At 35.3% G+C, this 26,188-nt stretch overlaps 1 protein-coding gene and 1 non-coding gene across 2 annotated transcripts in view; both read left to right on the top strand.

Annotated features, from left to right (window-relative positions):
* The window catches only part of BCAS3 (BCAS3 microtubule associated cell migration factor), a 578,882-nt gene that overhangs the window by 155,864 nt on the left and 396,830 nt on the right, over positions 1 to 26,188 (top strand). The window contains exons 13-14 of the mRNA XM_043460326.1: positions 2,812 to 2,982; positions 14,807 to 14,900. Of these exons, the coding sequence (XP_043316261.1) occupies positions 2,812 to 2,982; positions 14,807 to 14,900 (265 nt within the window). The remainder of the gene's footprint in view (positions 1 to 2,811; positions 2,983 to 14,806; positions 14,901 to 26,188) is intronic.
* On the top strand, positions 23,655 to 23,761 carry LOC122424930. Its single transcript, XR_006264618.1, has one exon. It is a non-coding gene; the product is annotated as a U6 spliceosomal RNA (small nuclear RNA).

Raw genomic sequence — 26,188 nt, forward strand, 5'->3', positions numbered from 1 at the left:
TAATGTGTTTTAACCCCAGCATGGTGAATTGATTAATAAAATTGATTAATAAAAATGCCTCTGCTTTCTCTGTTATCTGATAACTTCTTAGGACAACTAACAGCTTTTGTGAGAGCAGCACCATTAGTCCTAATGGATAAGGAGGACAACTGATACGGCCTGAGAAAGGTTAAAGATGACTAGTGACCTTCAGCAAATCTCCGTGCAATAGAACAGAATAAGTACCATGCTCATTTGAAGTTTTGGTCACAGTAGATTATCTGACACATACATTATAGTCTTAGGTTCAGCACTTTACAGCCCAGGTTAGTTCTGTGAGTATTCTTGTAATATTCTTCAGATTGTGAGGATAGTAGTGCTCATTGATACATGTGATTCTAACATGGAAACAAACTTCTTCCCAAGGTAAAGGTCCTTACTAATGTAGAAAGCTTTCAGTACCCCTCTTTTATACCCTAAGACCTTATTTTGAAAGTTAATGAGCTATAAGAGTACTTTCCTGTCACTTACTATACAGATTACAGACTTGAGGCTGTTAAATTTGGGCTTTAGATTTTGGTCCACTATTAAGAAGGTGCCTCCAGTGGCCGTAAGTTTTTTGGGGGGGGTGAGAAACATCATTACCTCCTCCTGTGATACTTTATTCACCTCTGACTATGAAATGTACTACTCTGTTTTCCCCCTTTCTGGAGTGTTTTCCCAGGTCTCTTGTACTAACTGTCGCCTTTATCTTGTGGTTTGCTTTGGGTGCATTACTGCCCACTTGCTGTGTGCTCCAGTTATTTTCGCTTTATTCCTTTTCATTGGTATAAGAGCATGAAATAATAAGCTCAGGGGCAAATGGGGAGGATATACAAGCAAAGACTTCAAACCTGAAAGGCATTCCTGTGATAAAGGGGATAGCTCCGTCGAAGTGGGAGCATCTCCATTAGCATTAATGGAGTGAGGACATCAGCTGAGGCATCTCAGAGGTTAATCAGGCTTCCTGGCCAGCTTTTGACATCAATACACTGTGGCGCCTGGTTTTGTTGGTCCTTTGGAGGCTTTCTTGACAACACCCTAACAGACTTTGTGTAAGTCATTTCTTGTGAATTATTGAAACAAATGTTTGGCTGCTAATTGAAGAACACTAATGTGTTTTCTAATCACTACAGTTTGAGTTTTTAGCACTAAACAAAACTGTTACAATTGATTTGTGGCTTTTTCTTGGTTTCAGTCAGCTGTAAGTTATATCATTTTGCTTGAATTCTGCAAATGGCTCTGCTAGTCATTTTATTTAAGTATTTATTAGGAAACACTATGATAGTCTTTATTTTTCCTTTTTTCCTTCCCAGTATACATTTGTGTCCTAAATTCATGAAGTGTCAGATCACAAGTAGTGTCAGGAATAGATTACAGAGCAATACTGGATAGTGGTTTGGAGCAAGTCCTGGTTTTGAGTTCTGGCTTTGTTATTGACTGGCTGTTTGAACTGCCATTTTCCTTAACTTCTCTAGGCTCCGAGGTGTTTGAGGAAATCTATCCAGATCTTTTTTGGTTAAAGAGCCTTGACCAATTCCGAGTTCATAATAAAGGTTCCATGGAACATATTAATAGCTACAGTAAAATAATACATATATTTTGTGCTTTCCCTTTTTTTTAAGTTCCATCTGATTGTTGCTTAAATTGCATTTAGGCCTTTATAAACAACCTTTGCCTATCATTTATAAATTAATAATTTATATGCTGTGTAAGCAATATACTTTATAAAATTTAGATGTAGCATATGTCAGAATATAGGTCCATAATTATTTTAAAAGAGCAAGTCACATTATTGAGGATTAAAGTATCTTAATAAAGACTTTTCCTCACAATAATGAGGATGTGTCTATTATAGTGTACATAATTTTTGATATGTCCATGTAGACTGGACTGTTTATTTTGGCTTTAATGATTAGAGTTAATGTGTGTGAATCACACAGTTTTCTCTTTGTTTTTGCTTTCTTCCCTTTCAGAGAAAACGAAAAAGTCCCATTACTTAACATGATTGTTTGTTAATAGTTATGAGAATAATCAGATGAAATTCACATAAAAGAAAACATACAGATGAGTTAGTTTTTTTATCTTTGTTTTGAATGAAATGGAACTAAAATTAATTATGAAACATGTCTTTAATTGAAATAATATATTAGAAATATTGCATTAAATTGTTTTCTGTCTCTAGAGAGAAAAGAACCCTTTTAACTAATTTTATGACATTTCATTCATGTAGTAATTGAAGTATCTTAGATGGAGTCTGCATTACCTGCATACCAAATCTTGGTATACAGTATTATATAGCATCATGTTATAGATTTAAATGAGAAAGTCATTTTCACGTATGGATTCTATCTGTATCTTAGTCTTTTTTATGCTTAAAAGTAGACTGAAAATTAGGTGTATACAGTTTTAAAAAAATAGAACATCACATAGTTCCTATTTCTTAATATTTCACATATTTTAAGTTACATGAATTGAGGAGAATATAAATATTTTTAGTAAAAATATAATTGTATTCTCATGTGGAACAAACTCTGTAATTGTTTACCTATGGCCTAATTCTCACCATGCTGACCTGGGGGTACCTACTGATACCATTCACTCAAACTAATACCAACCTTCTAACTAAAATTTAAGATTGTATAGAAAGTCAGACTGAATTTCTGTGACAGTGAACTGCTACATATGAGCTTATTAGAAAATAAAGAATTTAATGTGAATTATCAAAACACATATTTCTATTTAGAATCCAAGTACTGATGCAAAATGATACATTTACCTTTCATTGTTTAGACTCTGAAAACTGGCTTGACAATGGTTGGGAAAGTGGTGACCCAGCTGACAGGCACGCTACCTTCAGGTGTGACGGAAGATGAAGTTGCCATCCATAGTAACTCAAGGCGGAGTCCTCTGGTCCCAGGCATCATCACAGTCATCGACACTGAAACAGTTGGAGAAGGCCAGGTAAGAGCCTATGATGCCTGTGATGTTCGCTTTGTGAAGAGGATGGAGCAACTAAGAGTATCATTTGGGATCAAGATTATACAAAATGTGTTTGGCCTTGGAGATGTGTTCATTTGGAATTGTAGAAAGTTAAGGTTATTTCAGGTTAGAATTTTTTTTTTTTTCAAAAAATGATGAGTAATTATTGTACAACACAGGGAATATAGCCAGTATTTTATAATAATTATAAATGGCATGCATGTGTGCTAAGCTGCTTCAGTCATTTCTGTCTCTTTGTGACCCTCTGTAGCCCTCCAGGTTCCTTTGTCCATGGGATTCTCCAGGCAGGAATACTAGAGTGGGTTGCTGTTTTCTTCTCCAGGGGATCTTCCCAACACGGGACTCTAACCCACGTCTCTTATGTCTCCTGCCTTGGCAGGCAGATTCTTTACCACTAGCAGCATCGAGGAAGCCCCATAAATGGCATTGTTGTTGTTGTTCAGTCACTTAGTCATGTCCTACTCTTTGCGACCCTGTGGACTGTAGCCCACCAGGTTCCTCTGTCCATGGGATTCTCCAGGCAAGAATACTGGAGTGGGTTGCCACTTCCTCCTCCAGGGGATCTTCCCGACCCAGGAATTGAACCCCTGTCTCCTGAGTTAGCAGGCAGATTCTCTACCAGTGAGCCACTTGGTAAACCCACTATAAATGGTATAGAACCTTTTAAAAAATGATGTTGCTATTTAGTCGCTAAGTCGTGTCTGACTCTTTTGTGACCCCATGGACTGCAGCCTGCCTGGCTCCTCTGTCTGTGGAATTTTCCAGGCAAGAATACTGGAGAGGGTTGCCATTTCCTTATCTTGGGGATCTTCCCGACCCAAGGATCAAACCTGCGTCTCCTGCTTGGGAGTCAGATTCTTTATCACTGAGCCACCTGGGAAGTTATGTGTTAAAACCTGTTATTTCAAACATTGTTAATATATCAAACCTGAAGTTAAAATAGAGGTTCTATAGAATCCTGTTATCTCTTCATCAGGACATTTGTTCCATAAATAAATAATTATATATATCTTTTATACCATTTAATACTATTCCTTTTTAAAAACATGACACTTAGTATAAGCTGAATCAGTCTTAATTATAACTAATTACACTTCCCAGGTGGTGCTAGTGGTAAAGAACCCACCTGCCAATGCAGGAGACACAAGAGATGTGGGTTCGATCCCTGAGTTGGGAAGTTCTCTTGGAGGAGGGCATGGAACCCACTCCATTATTCTTGCCTGGAGAATTCCATGGACAGGGAAGCCTGGAGTGCTACAGTCCACAGTGTGGCAAAAAGTTAGACACAACTGCAGTGACTTAGCATGCGTGCATGTGGTGGTTATAAATGACAATAATGTTAATGAATTTTATTGCAAATTTTATTACCAATACTTCCTGACAAATACGAAAAAAATACACAAAATCTCAAAGAGTATATTAGAATATGTAAATGGTAATAACTTATTATATGTTCAGATGAGAAATAGAATATGTTCAGATAAAAAATAGATCTTATATGTTCATATAAAACAGATTTTTACAGTCTAGGTTTAGAAACATTTAAGACAGAGGATGAGATTGTTGGATGGCATCACCTATTCGATGGACATGGGTTTGAGTAAACTCTGGAAGTTGGTGATGGACAGGGAGGCCTGGTGTGCTGCGATTCAAGGGGTCGCAAAGAGTCGGACATGACTGAGCGACTGAACTGAACTGAACTGAAGAGTGATGATAAACATGGAAAAATATGCTATGCTTATGTAAGTCTTGCTAGAAATAAGCCAATTCGGTTTTGTTTTTCTCCCCCATGCACTTATAAACAGTATTTTCTTTTGAATCATAGTTATGGATTTTAAAATATATTTCTGGAAGGAAGCTAATTTTAATGGCTTGTTATCTTTGCTGTAAATACCCAATCTAAAGTTGATTACCAGAATGAGATAGGAGTAGAGCAAGATTTGGAAGTACAAATTATTTTAATTTATATTAAATTATGTATTTAAATATTAAATATAAACATAGAACTTATATTTAATTCTGTTTTCAGAACATAATTATGTGAGCCATTAGAATATTAACCCCAAGTATTGCATTTTTTTTTTAGAAAATCTGCTTCCAGTATATATGGTTCTGCATCTTGATGAGAGATTACATTTGGCTGGTACTCATATGCTAATTCCTATAGTAAGATCAAGTGGCATTTGAAAAAAATACAGACTGTGCTGCAGTGAAAAGAAAAAAATCTTTGAAATTCTGGCTGTTATTGAATCTGGCTATTATATTTTATTTGAAATCTGAATAATATACTTCTCTGCCTTTCCCATCTTAACTTTGTGGTTAACCAGATATATTACAGGCTTGTATTCCTGTTTAAAACTCTATTTAATGAAGTGCTAGCAAACTTTTCAGTTGACTGTAATGACTTTTTTTTTTTTAAGTTGTGTTAATTAGCTCGAGTTGATAGACACATACAGATGTTCTCTTTTTAAATTGGAATTAAATATTTAAACGCTTAGTGTTTTATGAGTGTTAACAAATATTTTCTTTTGTTCTTTGATTCTTAATTAATTCACCTCCAAGGCCACCCACATTTACTAAGTAGTAACAACCCTCTTCAATATTGTCTAGTTTGGCTGGTATACCTAAGTCTGTTAAACATCTAGCATTTGTTGACAGACTGATGTGTGGTGATTTAAACGTTGAAACTGTTATCTCCTATTATTTTTGATGAAATAGAGCTATAACTCATTAATTTATATAATGAGTAAAAAGAATTTAATTTTTACAAAAAGCATAGCCTTAGGTCTTGTGTTTTCAAATGTGGTTTGTTTTTTTTCCCCCTAGTTCTTTGTTAGCTCTTTATAACTTTAAATTGGAATTCTCACATTTGGAATATGGAAATGGACTGTAGATTATATGAAAGTATTTTTTCTGTGAGAAGTGCATTGTTAACATTGGAAACAACTGAAGTTGTTCATTAGGAAATAAGAATAATAAAATGTTAGCTTTTAAAAGTTAAAAAATTGAAAGTGTTGCTCAACCTGAGAAATTTTATCTTTTCTATCATTTGTTGGGACCATAATCTCTTTCCATTCCTACTTATAACATATTCTGAAATTTTTATTGATTTCAAAATTCTGTTAAAAGACAGGAAATAAATGAGAAGTTCCTACGTACATTTTTAAGGAATCATAAGTATTTTTTCAAAGCAATAAGATTTCTTCAGTGTAATACTGTGTCCTTTTATTGACATGAATCTGTTTTTTGTCAAGAAGACATTTTTGTCTCTGATAAATAGTTCAGTTGGAGTACAGCGCTGTTTTTAAGTTATGCTGGATTGTATTAAAAAGACTGCAGTGGTTAATGTCATGGATTTATCACTTTAAGTCCTTTCCCACTGATGTTTGACCTTAACTGTAGTGTTTTTTTCTTGTCCATCTCCGTCTTAGGAACTAAAGCTGACATTATGTTCACTTTTGCTGTTTAAATCCATTGAGACTTCACTAAAGATATTTTCATGTTTACAGGGATAGTATATAAAATTTGATTCACCATCTTTCTGATGCTGAATTGACTAGTATTATTTGATGGTGGCAGGATCACTGTATGGTAACTGCATTAAAGAGGAATAGATTTGGTTGACTGTCCATTTGTCTGTGTTACTGCCATGTTTTATTTAAAAACATAAGCAGTTTAATTTGCCTTTATAAATTTACATAATTTAAGTTAGCAGGTGGGAAAGTCTCTAATCAAAGAAAAATGCTCCAGAATGATGACATAAACTAGAGCTATTCTTGTCCTGAGTGTAAATACAAGTGTAATTCGTAATAATTTAGTGGTTCCTGTGGTGTTTGTCTTTTTGTTCATATGATGAAGCCTTATCCACCTTGTATCAATTAAAGTGCTTTGCTTTAATAATATCAAATTATTACTCACAGGATTTTAGCCTGTTTAGATAGTGAGTGAAAATAAAGTCTTAGGACAACTGATTTGGGATATCTTTGGTATTAATTTGATATTTTAGGCAAGGTGATGGTGCAGTGGAGAGAATCTGTACAAAAGTATCTGGTGGTGGTTATATTTGTGAAGCTCATAAAAAGATGATTCAAAGAAGTCTATATATTTTTAGGAGGTTTTGGTACTCACCAAGATTAATGAGCCCTTTTGCTTGATGGCTTGTGTATTAACACCATCAAATAGAGCACTCAGTACTAATTGTATTGCAAAGAGAGGTACAGAGTTATAATACATGAAAGATAAGAGGCTCTGATAAGAGATTGGTTTGACATAGAAAAATGGGCAAGGATAAAATATTTAACAGAAAAAATATATACAACTAGTATAAAATGTATAGTTTTAACTTGTTATCAGAGAAAGACAAAACTGTACCAAGATACCACTTATCACCTATCAGTATGAGAGAAATTGAAAAGCTGTGGTATACTCTACATTTTTAACTTTTAATTTTGAAACAATTGTAGACCCGCAGTAAGTTGCAGATACATCCATGTGCCCTTCACCCAATTTCCTCCAAATTTTCCCAAGATGTCTGTCTGTGACATCTTACATAGTGGTCATAAAAAGTTAGAACCAGGATATTGACAATGACACCTTACTGTTAACTAGGCTTTTGACCATATTTAGCTCTCACCATTTGTTTTTACCTGCATTCATTTGTGTGTGTTTTCAGAATATTGAAAGAACTCCTACAGCTGGATAATAAAAAGATAAATAGCGTTATTTTAAAATGAGCAAAGGATTTGAATAGACATCTTTCTGGAAATAATATACCAATGGCCAGTGAGCAGAAATGAGAGCCCTGGCACACTGCTGGTGGGGACGTAAAACAGTGCAGCTGCTGTGGAAGAGTTACCATTTGATTGGGCAACTGTCTCCTAAGAGAACTGCTCTTAGGAGGTATATAACCAAGAAAAGTGAAAATTTATGTTTGTGTAAAAATTTGTACATGAATGTTTATAGCAGTATTATTCATATGGCTAGAAAATAGGAGCAACCCAAATAAATATACTTTAACTGATCAGTGGATGGGTGAATAGAATGTGACATAGACATACAATGTAATATTATTTAGCAGTAAAAAGAAGTAAAGTATTAATGCTACAAAATGAATGAACCTTGAAAATATTGTGTTTGGTGACAGAAGCCAGTTGCAAAAGAATACATATTGTATGAATCTATTTTTATGAAATGTCCAGAACAGGCAAATCTATAGAAAGAGAAAGTAGATTGTTTGCCTAGGGCTGGGAGTTTGAAGAAAACAGAGGGTTGCAGGGTGACTGTTAATGGTATGAAGTTTCTTTTAGGTGATTAAAATGTTCTAATTTGATTGTCATAATGGTTGCACAGCTCTGTGAATATGCCATGTATCCTAAAGCAAATCCTTAGTATATTTATCAGACTTTCCTGGAGACTGCTCCTGTAAGACTTCTTTTTCTTGTGTTCCTCTCTAACATTTTTGAAAATTGAATGGAAGAATGGAAAAGAGAGATGAGAGAAATAATTTGTAATGCATGCTCCCCCCCCCCCCACTTTTGGTAAAATATATATAATGTAAAATTTGCCATTTAACCTTTTTTTAAGTTTGCAATTCAGTGGTATTAAGTACATTCACAATGTTGAGTAATCATCATTATCATCCATGTCCAGAATTTTTCATTATCTGTACCCATTAAATAATATCTCCCCACCCCTCTGTTCTCACAGTGCCTGGCAACCACCATTCTAATTTCTGTCTCCAATAGATTGCCCATAATTAAAAAGATATACAGTATAAAGTGTTGGAAAAGATTTGGGGAGATGAAAGTATCTACTTTGGAAAGCAGTTTTCTTAAGTTCAGTATACATTTATCATATGACCAAGCAAATCCATTTGTAAGTATCTGCCCAAGATATAAACATGTTTGCAAAGAAGATGTGTGTGCAGATATTCATAGCAGCATTATGCATAATAGCAGTCAATTGGAAATAATCCAAATTGCCAAAAATTGATCGCTGAGCTCACATGTTGTGGTTCCTCCATACTGTGGAATACAAGTAAGCAATGCAAAGAAGTGAATGATACCTGAAACAATGTGGTTGAACCACAAAATATGTAAGTGAAAGAAATGGAAGATGAATTGCATGATTCTATTTATTTGAAAAAATTTGAAAATTTTTAGAAAGGGCAAAAGAGATGAAATACACTCTAGGGATTGTCTGGGACTTGGTATTCTGCTGTAAAGTCATCATGAAGAAACTTTGGGAATGTTAGAAGTATCCTAAATCTAGAATGTGGTAATGGTTATACAACTGTATAAATTTACTAAGCATTATCCACTTATATGGGGTGATTTGTGTGTATAAATTTAGCGATAATTGGGGAATGACTCCAAGCTATGATGAAGTGAAGAGATAAGCATATCTTTTTCCCAGATAATAAGTACATTACGGACAGAAGTTTCAAAAGTAACTATTTTGGGGGTGAGGGCTATAGAAATCGATCAGAAAGCTAAGAAAGAAGTGATAAACATGTATTCACATTTCTTGTATCTACATCTGCCAGGGGCTTGGTGAGTGTGGTAGTTTAACCAGAGCAGAGTAGGCCATATAAACAAGCAGTTCCCTTTTAGAGGGTGGATTTACTTGATTTGGAATAGAAGGTTAAAAACCTAAGTCCAACAGTGTTTTCATTAGACTTGGTAGGTAATTAGGATAATGTGTGCTCTTGTGGCCTGAGCTTGCGATCTCAGTTTGGGGCCGATTTGAAAAGAATAGAGAGGAAGAATTAATGACATGTGAAGAGTCTCAGAGACCTTTGGGACAGCAGTAGACCTACCAACATACCTATCTATATTTGTTTTAGGAAGATTATTTTAGGGAATAAGATGTTTCTTAGTTGACAATTCACGAGGCAGTAGTATCTCAAAGGGGTGGGAAAAGAGATGGAGCTGTGTTGGAGCAAGGAGCTGTAATTCATCACAATTAAGTCTGAAATTAACCTGTAATCCTGTTTTCTATAATGCACCTTAAACCTATATAGCAAATCACTAAGAAATTGCTCCCAAAAAATCAACAGAAGATAAAAATAGTAAACATTAGGAATAATTGTTTAATACGAAGGAAGAGGATCAGAGCAACAAACACCTGAGACGTAAAAGTAAATGGAAAATGGCAGACCTAAATCCAATTATGTGTGTAATTGTATTAACTATAAATGGACTCCAGTTAAAAGTGAGTGATTGTCAGACCAGAATCACTTTAGATTCAAAGACATAATTGGCTGAAGTAAAAGGTTGTAAGAAATGTACCATGCAAACAGTAACGGTAATAGAATTGGAGTGGTTATATTAATATCTGATAAAAGATTTTGAGTCAAGAAATATTGCCAGATAAAAAGGACATTTTATAATGATGAGAGAGTCAATGTAATAGGTAGATAAAATGATAATGTATAAACACAACATATAACAACATAGGGCAACAACCATTAAGCAAAATCTGACAGACTGAAAGAAGAAATTCCAGCTAACGTTTATAGTTTTGAGATTTGAATACTGTGCTTTCAATAATTGATGGAAAAACAATACAAAAATTTTAAGAGATTGATAGATTTAAAGACTTGATTAGCACTATCAACCAATATGATCTGAAACTCCCCACCCTCCAACCTACAGACTTCACATTTTTTTCAAAAATATCTGGAATATTCTCCAAGATAGACCATATAATTGGCCATAAAGCAAATCTAAAGCATGGAAATCAATAATAGAATGAAATTATGGTATGAAAGAATCTCAAGGATATTAGAGAATATTTTGCATGCAGTGAGCATAGAAATAGAACATATCAGAAGTTATAATTGTCGCTATATTATTCTTTAATGGGAAAATTATAGCTTTAAATTCTTACAGTAGAAAAGAAAAATGGTCCTAAATTAAAAACCTTAGCTCTCCATCAAGAGAATTTAAAAACAGCAAATTATAATGAAAGCAAGATAAATGAAGTAAATAATAGAAATATGACCAGCAGTCAACAAAATAGCACTGAAATGATGGGGAAAATCAATAGCAGTTCTTTGAAAATATTAACAAATTTGATGAATCTGGTGGTATAGCAAATGAGATTGTTTTCTTAATTTCTTTTTTTTTAAATTAGTGTTTGTTAATATATAGAAAAAACTGATTTTTTAAAATTCTTACTTTTTTAAATTAAGTGTTAATTTTGTATCCGGCAACTTTGTTGAATTTTGTGTGTGTGTGTGTAATCTAGAGAGGAAAGTTTCTTTCTTTAACCATTTGTATGTCTTGTATTTCTTTCCTTTTTTTCCCCTCTCTCTTTTGAGTTGGTTGCTATGACTAGACCTTACAATACTGTGTTGAACAGTAGTGTTGAGAGAGGGCATCCTTGCCTTTTTAGTAATCTTAGAGGAAAAGCTTCCAGTCTTGCCCCATTGGGTGTAATGTTAACTTTGGACTCTGTATATGTGACTTATTATATTATTAAAGATGGTAATTTCCCAGTATTCCTAGTTTGTTGAGTGTTTTTGTCATGAAAGTGGTTGAATTTTGTCAAATGCTTTTTCCATACTGATTGAGATGATCATGTGATTTTTGTTTTTCAGTTTGTTAATGTGATATGTATTACATTGATTGATTTTTGTATGTTGAACCATCCTTACATTCCACGTATAAACCTCACTTTTCTTGGTATATAATCCTTTTAATATGTTGAATTTGGTTTAACTCCATTTTGTTTTAGATGATTGCATCATTATTCTTCAGGGATACTGATTTGTAGTTTTCTTTTTGTCTTTGGTATCAGGGCAATGAGGGCCCCATAGAAATCTTTTATAATCCATTTTATGTCTGTGGCATCAGTTTTAATGGCTCCTCTTTCGTTTCTAATTTTAGCTGTTTGAATTTTCTCTCTTGTTTTTGTTAGTCTAGTTAAGGGTTTGTCAATTTTGTCTTTTTTTTTTTTTAAGAAAGCAAACTCTTAGGGACAAACTTAACCAAGGAGATGAGAGACTTACACACTAAAAACTATAATATGTTGTTAAAAGAAGTGAAAGACATCTTTCAGATATAGAAAAGTGGAAAGACATCTCATGCTTGTGAATTTTAAGACTTAATGTTCTTAAAATATCCATAGTACCCAGTGTGATATTAAGTGCAGTACCTATCAAAGGCTCTCTGACATTTTGTGGCAGTAATAGAGAAAACCATACTAATATTCTTATGGAATCTGAAGGGACCCTGAAAAGCTGAAACAATCTTGGGGTAAAAAAAACACTGCTTCACTTTAAATCATATTACAAAGCAATAGTAATTAAGATGAGGTGATATTGGCATAAAGATAGACCAATGGAAAAGAGTAGAAAGTGCAAAAATGAACCCATACATATACATCCAAAATATTTTTGACAAAGTTGAAAAAAACTACACAGTGGGGAAACACTCTCAACAAATGAAGTTAGGAAAACTGGATAGCTAATGCAAAAGAATGAAGCTGGGCCCTTACCTTATACCAGATATAAAAATGATTTTAGATTCAACCATGAGACCGGAAACTATTAAACTCCTGCAAGAAAACAGGAGAAAATCTTTAGTACACTGGATCGAGCAATGATTTCTTGCATATAATGCCAAAAGCACAGGTAACAAAGTAAAAAATAGACAAATAGAACTACATCAAACTTTAAAAGTTCTGTGCCTAAAAGGAAATAGCCATGTGAAAAGGCAACCTATGGGGTGGAAGAAAATCATGGTAAATCATATATCTGATAAGGAGTTAATATATAGTATAAGGAATTTCTGCAACTTGACAATTAGAAAAAAAATTAACAAATGAGCATAGAACTTGAATCAAGACACTTCTCCAAAGAAGATGTCGGCATGTCCAATAAACATATGAATAAATTCTCAACATCTCTAATCATTAGTGAATCAAAACCACAGTGAGGTATCACCTCCCACCTATCAGGTGATGACCACTATCAACAGAACAGAAAATAACAGTGTTGTCAAACATGGGGAGAAGTTGGCACCCTTGGGAACTTTTGGTGGGAATATACAATGGTACAGCCATTATGGAAATCAGCATGAAACTTTCTAAAAACATTGAAAATAGAGTTACTTCCATCTTTATATGCAAAATAATTCAAAGCAGGATCTTGAAGCGATATTTACACATCCATGTTCATTGTAGCATTATTCACAGTACCCAGGAGGTAGACGCTATCCAGATGTCCACCACCAGGTAAATGGATAAAGAGAAATGTATATATGTGTGTGTATATATATATACATATATACACATATACATTATATATACATGCACACATATATATACACACATATACATTCACACACATGCACACAGTGTAATAACATTACATAACCTTTAAAAAGAAGGAAATCTTCTAACATGTTACAGTGTTGATAAACTTTGAGGCCATTGTGCTAAGGGAAATAAGCCAGTCGCAAAGGTACAAATACAAAATTTTTCCTTTTATTTTGAATTTCTAAAATAGTCAAAGCATAGAAACAAAGTTGAAAGGTGGTCACTAAGGGTGGGAGGAGGGAAAAAGAAGACTTAGTGTTTAGTGGGTATAGAATTTAAGTTTTGCAAGGTGAAAAAGTTCTAGAAATCTGTTAACAATGTGAATATATTTGACAGTACTGAACTAAATACTTAAAAATGGTTATAGTGGTAATAAAAAAAAGACCTATAGACAAAAAATTTGACAATCTGCAGCTTGACTGAATTGCAGGTTCTAGCTAGAACAATAAGGCAAGAAAATTAAAGCATTAATCCTAATCCCTAAAGAGAGGGAAAGGATGACAAATCAGACATTTCTATATAATGGATTGTTGTAACAGTACTATCTAAAAATATTGACTTGTAAACATAAAATAAGTAACTTTTATTGAATGTAAATTATACCCCTGTAAAGCTTTTTAAGTCTAAAAGAAAAATTAACCTTGCCAGTGTAGGACTACTTTCCTGGATTACTTTGGATTAAATTCTTTGTCTGAATATCATGATGCAATATTGGTATACTAGGTGTTCCCTTTGTAACATTAGTTATGTAAAAGTTTTAATTTATTGAGTTAATTGCTTGCTTTGCAAAATGAATACATGCTATTTTAAAGCTTTTTTCTCTCGGGATCATTGAATAGTGCATTTTCGATAGGCAGATTGTATGGAATGTAAATTATATTTCGATATGCTTATAAGAAAATGAAGGGGAATGAATTTGACATACCAAACTGCCTGTTCTACTGGTAGTATTTTCAAAGAAGTGTTGTGTCTGTCTAAAAACTAGAGGTTAAAGACCACAGTGTTTATACTTTAAGTAAAAAATATTTGTTCATTCCCCTAATATATATATGCCTGTTTGTATTTAACTTGTGGTGGGTTTTTTGTTTTTTTGCTGTTCTGTTCCAGTCATGGGCAAGAGTTTTTCAGCAGACCATAACACAATAAGAACTCCTATTCCTATTTTTAGATAAAGCTGTGTAGAGCTGATTTTAGGCTTTTCATTTTTTCTGAACTGAAGCTTGAAGAAATCATTGTCATCTGCAGTCAGGTCAACCAGTTGTTTTTAGAGGTTATATGATTGATTCGCTGGGGGCGTTTTACATCTTTCCCTTATTTCTGAAGTGGCATTCTCACCTTGTATTATGAAGAATAATCGTCAAATGTAGCGGAAGCCTGTTACTTGGTCAGGATGTAGTGGTGGTGTGTATCTTCAAGGTTGGCAATTAGTTAACTTCCGTTTGTCTTCTTCCTTTCTGTAAAGGTGCTTGTGAGCGAGGACTCTGACAGTGATGGCATCGTGGCCCATTTCCCTGCTCATGAAAAACCAGTGTGCTGTATGGCTTTTAATACGAGTGGTATGTCCTTCCCCTTGCCCCTATTTATAGTATGAGTTTTCTACCCAATTTTTTGGAAATGGAAAATATGAAATATATGTGTTAGGGTATATGACATAAGTAAGTAGTTTTCAGTGATTATTGAATGAATGAATTTATACTAAAAATTTAGAAACCCTATAAAGACTAATTTTACTGAGTAAAGTTGTGATTGAGTGGTAAAAATAAATAATAGATATATAAACAAATAATAGATACATAAACAGTGCTGTTGAATTACATTTATTTCTGTGTTATAAGGTAAGGACTTTAATATTCGAAACTACTTATGTATGTGAGTGGCATTTTCTCTGTAACTACATGTTTCTTTTAAACAGTACAATGACATGTCATGTTGATTAAACAAGTCTTCCCATTTTATATAATGTGTGTGTATGTATTTTGCTAAACCGTTTGAATGTAAATTACATATGTGATGACATTTCACCAACTACAAATTAAGCCTACATTTTCTAAGAGTAAGGCCCTGCTTGTACTTTGTAACCAAATAGTATATTATGTTCAGAAAAGTAACACATTGTATTATCTAAAATCCAAGTCATAATTTAAAATTTCCCAATGAGAAATGAGTTCAATAATGAGTTTTCTGACTGATTCAAATCAAGATCTAATTAAAGTTTACTCCTTTATGTTTTATGTCTCTTTGTGAGTGAGTGAAGTCGCTCAGTCGTGTCCGACTCTTTGCGAGTCCATGGACTGTAGCCCACTAGGCTCTTCTGTCCATGGAATTCTCCAGGCAAGAATACTGGAGTGGGTTGCCATTTCCATCTCCAGTTTATCTCTTTAGCTCTTTTTAATCTAATTTATAGCTTTCACCTTCCCACCCCCCACCCCCAAGTTGCAGTGTCCAGACTAGTTATCTTGTCCAAATTCTGCATTTGTCACATATTTTTTTCATTATAATAATGTTTTTCTTTTTTTCCTTAAAGACTTTTAAATACATTCAGGCCTGAAGATTATTTTTTTCAAACTTCCTATATATTGTTGTCTACATCCTTTCATCCTAGCAGGAGACACATTATATCAGGCTGTCTTGTAATTTATGATACCACATTTGATCACATGAATAAGTTAGTGACCATCAAATGTTTATATTTTGAAAATAGGTTCTCACGTGGAGATTAGCAAGTGCAGAGTGTTATTTTGGCCTCATTTCTTGCTTTCTTTTTTTTTTTTTTAATAATTTATTTATTTAACTTTTGGCTGTGCTGGGCCTTCGTTGCTGCACAGGCTTTTGTCTAGTTGCAGTGGGTTGGGGCACGGGTTTCTCATTGCAGTGGCTTCTCCCGTTGCAGAGTACGGGCTCTAGGCTCGTGGGCGTCAGTGGTTGCGGTTCCCAGGCTCTAGAATACAGGCTCAGTAGTTGTGGCGCACTGGCTTAGTTGCTCTGTGGCACGTGGGATCTTCCCAAACCAGGTATCGAACCTGTGTCTCCTGTATCGTCAGGTGGATTCTTTACCATGGAGCCAGCAGGGAAGCCCCTGGTCTCATTTCTGAAACAACTTTTTACTAAATGGTTTTGTTATTATACATTGAAGGCTATAGAATGGTGGTTTTTCTCTCATCTTTTCAGCATTGATTAACTTCTGTTAACTCTATTTAAAGAAAGTTTTCTCTTATTAAGCAGAAATGAGCCACAGTTTTCCTGGATGTAAAAGGCAGGGTAAATATGTAATACTTCCTCTTTAACTACCAATTTTCATAGTTAGGAGTTGGTTTAATACTTCCAGTGGTGGAATTTCACTCCAGTGGCCTTATTTTAAAAGCACTTTGATTATGAATAAAAGATAAAATTGCTCTGATGCTTTCAGAGCTGAAATAGTCTTCATTAGTTTGTGAACTTTTCCTTGCTTGGTGGGTCTGAGGAGACTGCCATTTCTTATTCTGCAGAATATTAGTTAAAACTGATGGAAAGACCCATCTTTTTCCTCCTTTTCATCTTTTCAGATCAAGAATGATCATAAGAGGATAATATTTGAGTAATCTTCCTCCTCTGAATTAGCCATGTTCAATGGAGAGGAAGATTTTATAGTAATTGTTGATCAGTGCATAGATTTAATTAATGAAGACAAAGATTTATTGAAATGCTCTGAATGTTGTGGGATTTAAGTTGAATTTGAACAAACAATCTGGAAGTTATGTCACTTATAGTACTCTTCTTAGAGTAACCAGTATGACTCATTTTTGATAGGCCATCTGTTATGTCAGATCTCCTTTGTGTTAATCTATGTTTCATATGGCCAGAGTTGGGATGCTTCAGACATTTGAAGCTGTGTTTTTTCCTGTCTATGAATCTCCATTGTTATAAAAACAACTTATATGACTTAGAGCATATTGTAGTTACCTCTGTCATTGTGTAGCAGTTGGTTCTAGAAGACCATAGATTTCTGTGATTTCATGGTTTTGTTCTACATTTGCCATTTGATTTCTGTTTTACCTCCCAAATTTATGTTTTAATGGAAAGGTTAAAATTGTTTATGTTTATACTTAAAATTTTATTTTATTTTTTTATTGAGGTATAGTTCGTTTACAGTGTTTCAGGTACACAGGAGAATTATTCAGTTGTATAATATATATATTCTCTTTCAGATTCTAGTGTAGGTCATTACAAGATATTGAATATAATTCCCTCGGCTGTGTAGTAGGTCCTATACTTTTCTGTGTTCCTAGCATGTTAATTGTATAGCTGTATAATTTATCTTGCAGTAATCATTTCTTTAAATATTTGCTAACCTGTCTGTTCCAGTTTATATTAGGATTCACTCTTGGTGTTGCACATTCAAGGTTTTGATAGATAATGACATGTAGCCGCCATTATAAGGGCTTCCCTGGTGGCTCTGTGGTAAAGAATCCACCTACCAATGTAGGAGACATGGGTTTGATCCCTGGGTTGGGAAGATCGCCTGGAGAAGGAAATTGCAACCCACCCCAGCACTGGTTCTTACTTGGGAAGTATACGGACAGAGGAGCCTGGTGGGCAGCAGTCCATGGGGTCGCAGAGTTGGCATGACTTAGTGACTGAACGGTGACAGCAGCAAGAATCCATCTTAATAGTACCTCACAGAACAGTTTGAACAGTTGAACCAAATCCCTCTTGCTCTGCCTGTTCATTCCTCCTCCTCTCAATTCCTGACAACCACTGATCTTTCTTCTCTTTCCGTAGTTTCAGAATGCCATATAGTTGGAGTGTTACATGATTAGCCACTTCACATCGGCTTCTTTCACTTACTAATATGCGTTCAAGTCTCCTGTGTCTCTTCATGCCTATATTGCTCATTTCTTTTTAGCATTGAATAATATTCTGTTGTATCATACTTTATTTGTCATCTGTATATATTATTTACTGAGCAGTCTGTATCTTTTGTCCATTTTTAAATTGGTTTGTTGGTTTTTTGATTGTTGAATTTTAAGTGTTCTTTGTATGTTTTAGATAACAGTCCTATATCAGATACGTGTTCTATAAATATTTTCTCCAAGCCTGTGATTTGTTTTCTCATTCTCTTAAGTGGTTTTCGAAGATCAAAGTATTTAACTTTAATGAAGTCCAGCATCAGTTATTTCTGTGACTGATCTTTCCTTTGGTGTGTAATGATTCAACGCATGTAAATCGACGTTTTTGCACTGTTTTATCTTTATTCAGTCTCACGCCGAATCTTGTAATTTCTTGGAAGAAAGAGAATTTTATGAGACTTGTTAGTATTCTTTAAAAATTTATTTATTTGGCTGCTCTGGGCATTTGTTGCTGCGTGTGTGCTTTCTCGAGGTGCAGAGAGAGGGCTCCCTTCTGGTTGTGGTTGTGTCTTCTCATTGTGGTGGCTTCTCTTGTTGAGGAGCACGGGCTCTAGGGCGTGCGGACTTCAGTAGCTGTGGCCCACGGGCTCTAGGTTGAGGCTCGGTAATTGTGGCACACAGGCATAGTTGCCCCTCGGCATGTGGGGTCTTCCCAGACCAGAGTCTGAACCCATGTTCCCTACGTTAGCAGGCGAGTTCTTAACCACTGGACCACCAGGGAAGCCTTGATATTTTATGAGTTTTAGGATCTCTTACATTTCTTCTTAAATCCAAAATACAGCTTCTTAACCTGGGTCTGAGAGGTCCATGGAGAATATTTAGAGAGTTATGTGAACTTAGGGAAAAAATCGCATCTTTATTTTCTTTACTGAAAGTGAAAAGTGAAAGTGTTAGTCCCTCAGTCATGTCTGACTCTTTGTGACCCCATGGACTGTGGCCCACCAGGCTTCTCTGTCCATGGGATTCTCCAGGCAAGAATACTGGAGTGGGTTGCCATGCCCTTCCCCAGGAGATCTTCCCAACCCAAGGATCCAACCCAGGTCTGCTGTACTACAGGCAAAATCTTTACTGTCTAAGCTGCTTTCTTTAACCTTTAATGAAAATTCTTTCACTTATCAATATGTACAATAAGCTACTGAAATATTAGCTTTTTTTGTGAATTTGTAATATAAATAATGGGTATTTTCATACCATTTTGATGTATTTATATAATTCTCTAATTAATGCTTATGGTTCAAAATCATGGCAGAGCCTGTATTTTAACATATTACTATTAATAAAACATATATTCTACTGCATGTCAATGTTAATAACCCTAAGTATTTTACCTTGTCTTTAAAAAATATTCTGAGAAAGAGGTTCTTAGGCTTCATCATATTGCTGAAAATTTTCATGGCACTAAAATGTTTATGGGCCCATTTATGCTTTCACTTGTTTCAACTAAACACATCGGAAGCTAGACTTCATTCACAGTGCCTGGTTCAGTCCCTGCTTATGGAGTCTGCTGGTGGAATAGGGACTTTAAAAAAAAAGAAAAAAGGAAGACAAGTCCTTTGTGGAACAAGGACAGAATGCTAGGAGATTCTGAATATTAACTTGGTATTTTGCTTTTGGGGAAAGTTCTTCAAAAGAAAGCCAGTTCTAAACGGGAGCCAAAAGATGATTCGTTAGGAAATAATGATTCAGTCCCTAGTAAATACATAAATATTAGTTGAATGAATGAGGCAAGAAAAATATGGCACGGCTGGCATAGATTTTGAAGTAAAGGCTGTGTACAGTGGACTGATCAGTTTATTACTGCTTTGTATCTGTTTAAAAGTTTGAATGAAATGGTGGGTTCATAATTCAGCAAGCACTCAGAAAATTGGTCTGCAGAATCTTCTATAGAAGCTGATAGGCACAGATTTCATGCCATTGCTTACAGTTCATCTTAATTATTTACTGTTTATTTCTGAGTATTTTTGCTGTTCAGAATATGAATTTTATTGCTTGATATGAACAAGTGTATGTATAAAATATTCAGTTCTCAATGATTTGAAAGTCTTGATTTTGTTTTAGCTATTCAGTAGCTGAACAGCTTCTTGGAGAAAGGCTTTGGGCTCAGCTGTGGCTACCTGTTATCCAGCTCCTCTCACTAGGTGACATTTTATTTTGCTTGTTTAATTTCTGTATCATATTTCTTGGTTTATTCTAACACTCTTGGACTGAGACATTCATAGGTACAAAATACTTGAGTCAAGAGGCTTCTCTGCTGTTTGTAAATACCTTAGTAATTGTTTTCCTCTGCAATTATTTTTGTAACACTTAAAAAATATTTGGGGGAGATCAAATGTATTTTCTATCAAGATTTAAGTTCTCTATAAAGAGGTGGAATGACTGAAGTGACTTAGCACACTCAGCATGGACGCACAATGGCATCTAACAAATGGCCCATACCACACATTTTTTTTTAATTAAATTGGCCCTTTTAAAATATAACTTGTGGATCTTCCAGTAACACCCCAGTTTTTCCTTACATGGATCCAATATATATTTCAAAATTTATTTATCTTCAGCAAGTTTTTCTCTATCTGGTTTAAGATCTTCTCATTGGGTCTGTAATGTGGCCAATAATAAGAGTAGTACTTATTGGTACTACTTAGAAAAGTATAGGGAAGTTCACTTAGAAAAGTATGTGAAACAAAACAGATAAGAAAAGTTGATTGCTTGTCTTTTGTTGGTAAACCTGATTTTCTCTAACTAGTTTACTTGTATATATCTCACTGTTAAACATTTTTATTTAGAGAGGCTTATCTTTAGATCAAAGAGTATTAAAATGTCCTGGATATCAAAATCCAGGATTTAAACCAGGAATGCTGTCTAACTCCTGAGAAATTTTAAAAACAATTTACATGATGGAAAAACACTGCAAAGTGAATTAAGGAGAAAATGTAGATTGCTTGACTGGGTGGCGTGCAGTTCGGCCTTGTGTGGAACCTATTCAGAAAAGAAATTAGGGGATACTGTTAAATAGAGTTGTGAAACTTTTAGTTCAGCAGCTGCATTCAGTTTGTTTTTCAATTTCTCCTTCCCATTCTTGTTTATTAGCTGTGACTCTGAGTCCTGAATTAAAACAAATATTTTAATGGCAACATTTATGATTTGTTTAGAAGTGCCAGAGAGACCTGGTGCTTAGATCAGGGCAGCTTCAATATGGGTGGTGTAAGTTTGTTGCTTTCAATTATTTAGATACACCATGAGTAACATTTTCTAGGGAGCTTATTTTTTTGATTAATAAACTTTATTTTTTAGAGCGCTTTTAGGTCCACAGCAAAATTGAATGGAAAGTACAGAGAGCTCTCGTATTTCTGCCTTCTCCCTCTCCGCCCACATGCCACACCCACACACATACAGTCCCCACACTTTCCACCTTCCACCTGACAGTGATCATATTCTTACAACTGATGAACCCACACTGACACACCATCATCAACCAGCGTCCATAGTTTATGTTAGGGTTCACGCTTGGTGTTGTATTTTCTGTGGGTTTGTGAAATTAATATTGACATGTACCTACCATTATAGTATCATACAAAATAGTTTCGCTGTCCTAAATGTTCCCCATGAAATTTGGGTCTTCTCAGTCATTGTTTCTTTCTGTCTCTTTCCCCTTCTTCTTTCCTTCTGGGACTCCTGTACATTTACCTCCCATAGATCTCAAAGGCTCTGTTCATTTTTCGTCATTTTTTTTTTCTCTCATTCTGGATAATTTCAGTTGACTTCTTCCTGCTATTTAAATTTTCTCTTTGGGCCCCTTTGTTGAATTTTTCATTTCAGCATTGTACTTTTCAACTCCAGATTTGTGTTTGTTTCTTTTTATAATGTTATCTCTTTATTGATGTCCCCTACTTGGTGAGACATTGTTCTCAAACTTTCCTTTACTCCTCTCGACATGGTTTCTCTGCATCCTTGGCCAGCATTTGGTTGTCTCATCATTTGCTATTTTATGGATCCTCTGTAAGATATGTGATGTGGAAATCTTTTTTCCCGGCGAGAAGTTTTTCCTTTTATCTTTTTAATAGGGTCTTTTGCAGAGCAAAAGTCTTTACTTTTTGTCAAATGCATTTTTAAAGTTTTGTTAGTAGTGATTTTGTGTTCAGGTCTAAGAAATGGTTGCCAGTCTGGGTGGGGCGCAAGGATTTTCTCCTATAATTTTCTAACAGGATTTTAGTTTCACATTTATATTTAAATTTCTGATCACCTTTGTGTTATTTTTTTGTATAGTGTATCAGGTTTAGGTTATGGTGGTCCCTATTTTTCACTACTTCATCATTTTTTCCAAGATACTATCCTTCTTCCTTTGAATTACTTTTGTACTTTCCTAAGTGACACACTTCTGTTTGCTATTTCTGGTTTCTGTGATGAAGATGACTTCTTTTAGCATTTTTCTGACTGTCAGCACCTGTATTTTGCCCATAATTTTGAGGACTATTTCAACTAAATTTGATAGTTTCTTCTTTCAGCAACTGTCAGCTCTCTTTGTTCAAAGCTTTTGGTGTTATTAATCTTAACTCTCTTGATTAATTGGGTACAGAGTTGTATTTTTGTGGAAGCAGTATTCTGATCTGTCACATGCTCAAATGGAGCTCCTGAAAATTATTCAAAAGGTTACTGAGTTCTCCTTACCCTCACCTGTTTGAACTCTTTTTCCTTCTTTTCTGCTCAATGTGAGTGCAGCTACTTTGACTTACTTTGTAATGAACTTGCTTTTCAGTAGTATATTTTTATAACTTTGATTTGGTTTTTCATCAGTTTCTCATAGAGCAAGAATAACAGCCTCTTTTGATTTTATAAATCCAGCCCCAAAGCCTATTTACTGGTCACTTGAGCATGTAAAATGCTCTCTATGATACGTGGTTTAGACAATAACCTGTGAACATGTATTAGCTCAGGCTGCCAGAAGGCAATACCATAGACTCGGTGGCTTAAACAACAGAAATCTCTTTCCTCAGAGTGTTTGAAGCCGGAAGTCCAGGATCAAGGTTTGGCTGATAGTTTCTCCTGAGGTCTTTCTTCACTAACGAATGGCCACCTTCTTAACCTGTCCTCACATGGCCTTTCCTTGATGCAAGGGAGCAGGGAGAGAGAGAAAGAAAGCTATGTCTAAAAAAAAAAAAAAGCTATCTCTGTGGTGTCTCTTCTTACAAGGACACTAATGCTCTCACCTCAGGGCCTCACCCATATGACCTCTTGTAAACTTAATTACTTCCATAGATAACCCCCCCACCCCACTCCATGTATAACTCCCCACCCCCAACTCCACATAAAACCACACTAGGTTTCTGGCATTTCATTACAGGAATTTAGGGGCTATACAGACATTTATTCTATAACCATATGTATGAGAATCATTTAGTTACTCTTGTTTTTAAAAAGTCTTATTTGGTGCTCGCTTCGGCAGCACATATACTAGAATTGGAACGATACAGAGAAGATTAGCATGGCCCCTGCGCAAGGATGACACGCAAATTCGTGAAGCGTTCCATATTTTTAAGAGAAAAAAAAAAAAAAAGAAAAGAAAAAAAAAAAAAAAAAAAGTCTTATTTGATCCCAGCCCAATTCTAGGTTATTCTGTTCAACTATGATTGTTGTATCATATTCCATGATGACTTCCATTTTAAGGTATTCAAATGTTTTGTAAGAAATGTTAAATGTTAATGATACAAACATTTTTTGACAACTTTATTATTATTGAGTGTATTGTCTAAAAGTATTACAGCATGGCACAAGTTTACCGCTTCAACCTGATCGACATGTTTCCTCCCATATTTGGCCATTCTAGTTATTTTTCAGCTCCTTAAACATGTTACATCATTTTACCTCTGCCTGGAACCCTCATTTCCATGCCTCTTATTTATCTCTTGAAAGTGTTAGTTGTTCAATTGCGTCTGACTCTTTGGGGTTGCAAAGGAGCCACGAGGCTCCTCTGTCCATGGGATTTCCCAGGCAAGAATACTGGAGTGGGTAGCCATTCCCTTCTCTAGAGCATCTTCCCGAGTCAGGGATCTAATCTGGGTTCCCCCGAATAACAGGTAGTTCTTTACCATCTGAGCCACCAAGGAAGCCGTATTGTCTCTTGACTCCCATCTTAAGTATCATTTTGGGAAAACTTACCTGACCCTATGTAAGATACCATGTCCCCCCTTCACCTGGCTACTGAATAGGGCAAGTTAGTTAATCTGCTTGGATCACTCCCAGTACTTTCGTTTCCTCATCAATAAAATGAGGGCTGTATTGTCATTTAAAACAATACCTTAAGTATAGTGAGACCTTAATAAATATTAACTGTTGTTGTTGTATTTTTGTTAACCTCCCTCATCCTAGTTTTTAATTTATTTACACTCATCTAGAATATCCTTTCAACATGTTTTCTGTTAGAGGTATGCTTTTATTTCATTCCCAGATATTATTAGCCTGGTAATTTTCACATAGTTGATAGTAAGTGTACATTGAGTAGTTACATTAATTGGTTGTCTTATCTGTCTTTATAATCTTGGAAGTGTTAGTTGCTCAGTCGTGTCTGACTCTGCGACCCCATGGATTGTAGTCGACCAGCTTCACTGTCCATGGGATTTGCCAGGCAAGGATATTAGAGTAGGTAACCATTTCCTTCTCCAGGGGATTTTCCCGACCCAGGGATCAAACCTGGGTCCCCTCCATTACAGGCAGATTCTTTATCATAGTCTGAGCCACCAGGTACAGGAGGCGGTGACCAAAATCATCTCAAAGGAAAAGAAATGAAAGAAGGCAAAGTGGTCTGAGGAGGCCTTGCAGATAGCTGAGAAAAGAAGAGAACTGAAAGGCAAAGGAGAAAGGAAAATATACCCAACTGACTGAGATAGCTGAGAAAAGAAGAGAACTGAAAGGCAAAGGAGAAAGGAAAATATACCCAACTGACTGAATGTAACATTCAAGAGAATAGAGAGGAGAGATAAGAAAGCCTTCTTATGTGAACAGTGCAAAGAAATAGAGGAAAGCAATAGAATGGGAAAGACTAGAGATCTCTTCAAGAAAATTGGAGTTACCAAGGGAGCATTTCATGCAAAGATGGGCTCAATAAAGGACAGAAATGGTAGGGACCTAACAGAAGCTGAAGAGATTAAGAAGAGGTGGCAAGAATACACAGAAGAACTGTACAACAAGGGTATTAATGACCCAGATAACTACAATGGTGTGGTCACTCAACTAGAACCAGACATCCTGGAGTGTGAAGTCAGTTAGGCATTAGGAAACATTACTATGAACAAAACTAGGGGGGATGATGGAATTCCAGCTGAGCTATTTAAAATCCTAAAAGATGAAGCTGTTAAAATGCTCCACTCAATATGCCAGCAAATTTGGAAAACTCAACAGTGGCTACAGGACTGGAAAAGGTCAGTTTTTATTGCAATCTCAAACAAGGGCAATGCCAAAAAAATGGTCAAACTGCTGTATAATAGCACTCACTTCACATGCTAACAAGATAATGCTCTAACTCCTTCAAGCTAGGCTTCAGCAGTATGTGAACTGAGAACTTTCATATGTACAAGCTGGATTTATAAAAGCAGAGGAACATCCATTGGATCATCAACATCCAACAGATCATAGAAAAGGCAAGGAATTCCAGAAAAACATCTGCTTCATTAACTACGCTAAAGCCTTTGACTGTGTGGATCACAACAAACTGGAAAATTCTTAAAAAGATGGGAATACCAGACCACCTTACTTCCCTGCTGAGAAACCTGTATACAGGTCAAGAATTAACAGTCAGAACTGGGTGTGAAACAACCGACTGGTTAAAGATTGAGAAAGGAGTTCATCAAGGCTGTGTATTGTCACCCTGCTTATTTAACCTCTATGCAGAGGACATCATGTGAAATGCTGGGCTGGGTGAAGCACACATTGGAATCAAGATTGCTGGGAGAAATATCAACAACCTC

The sequence above is a fragment of the Cervus canadensis genome, chromosome 1 (genome assembly GCF_019320065.1).
Source record: "Cervus canadensis isolate Bull #8, Minnesota chromosome 1, ASM1932006v1, whole genome shotgun sequence".
Classification (NCBI taxonomy): domain Eukaryota; kingdom Metazoa; phylum Chordata; class Mammalia; order Artiodactyla; family Cervidae; genus Cervus; species Cervus canadensis.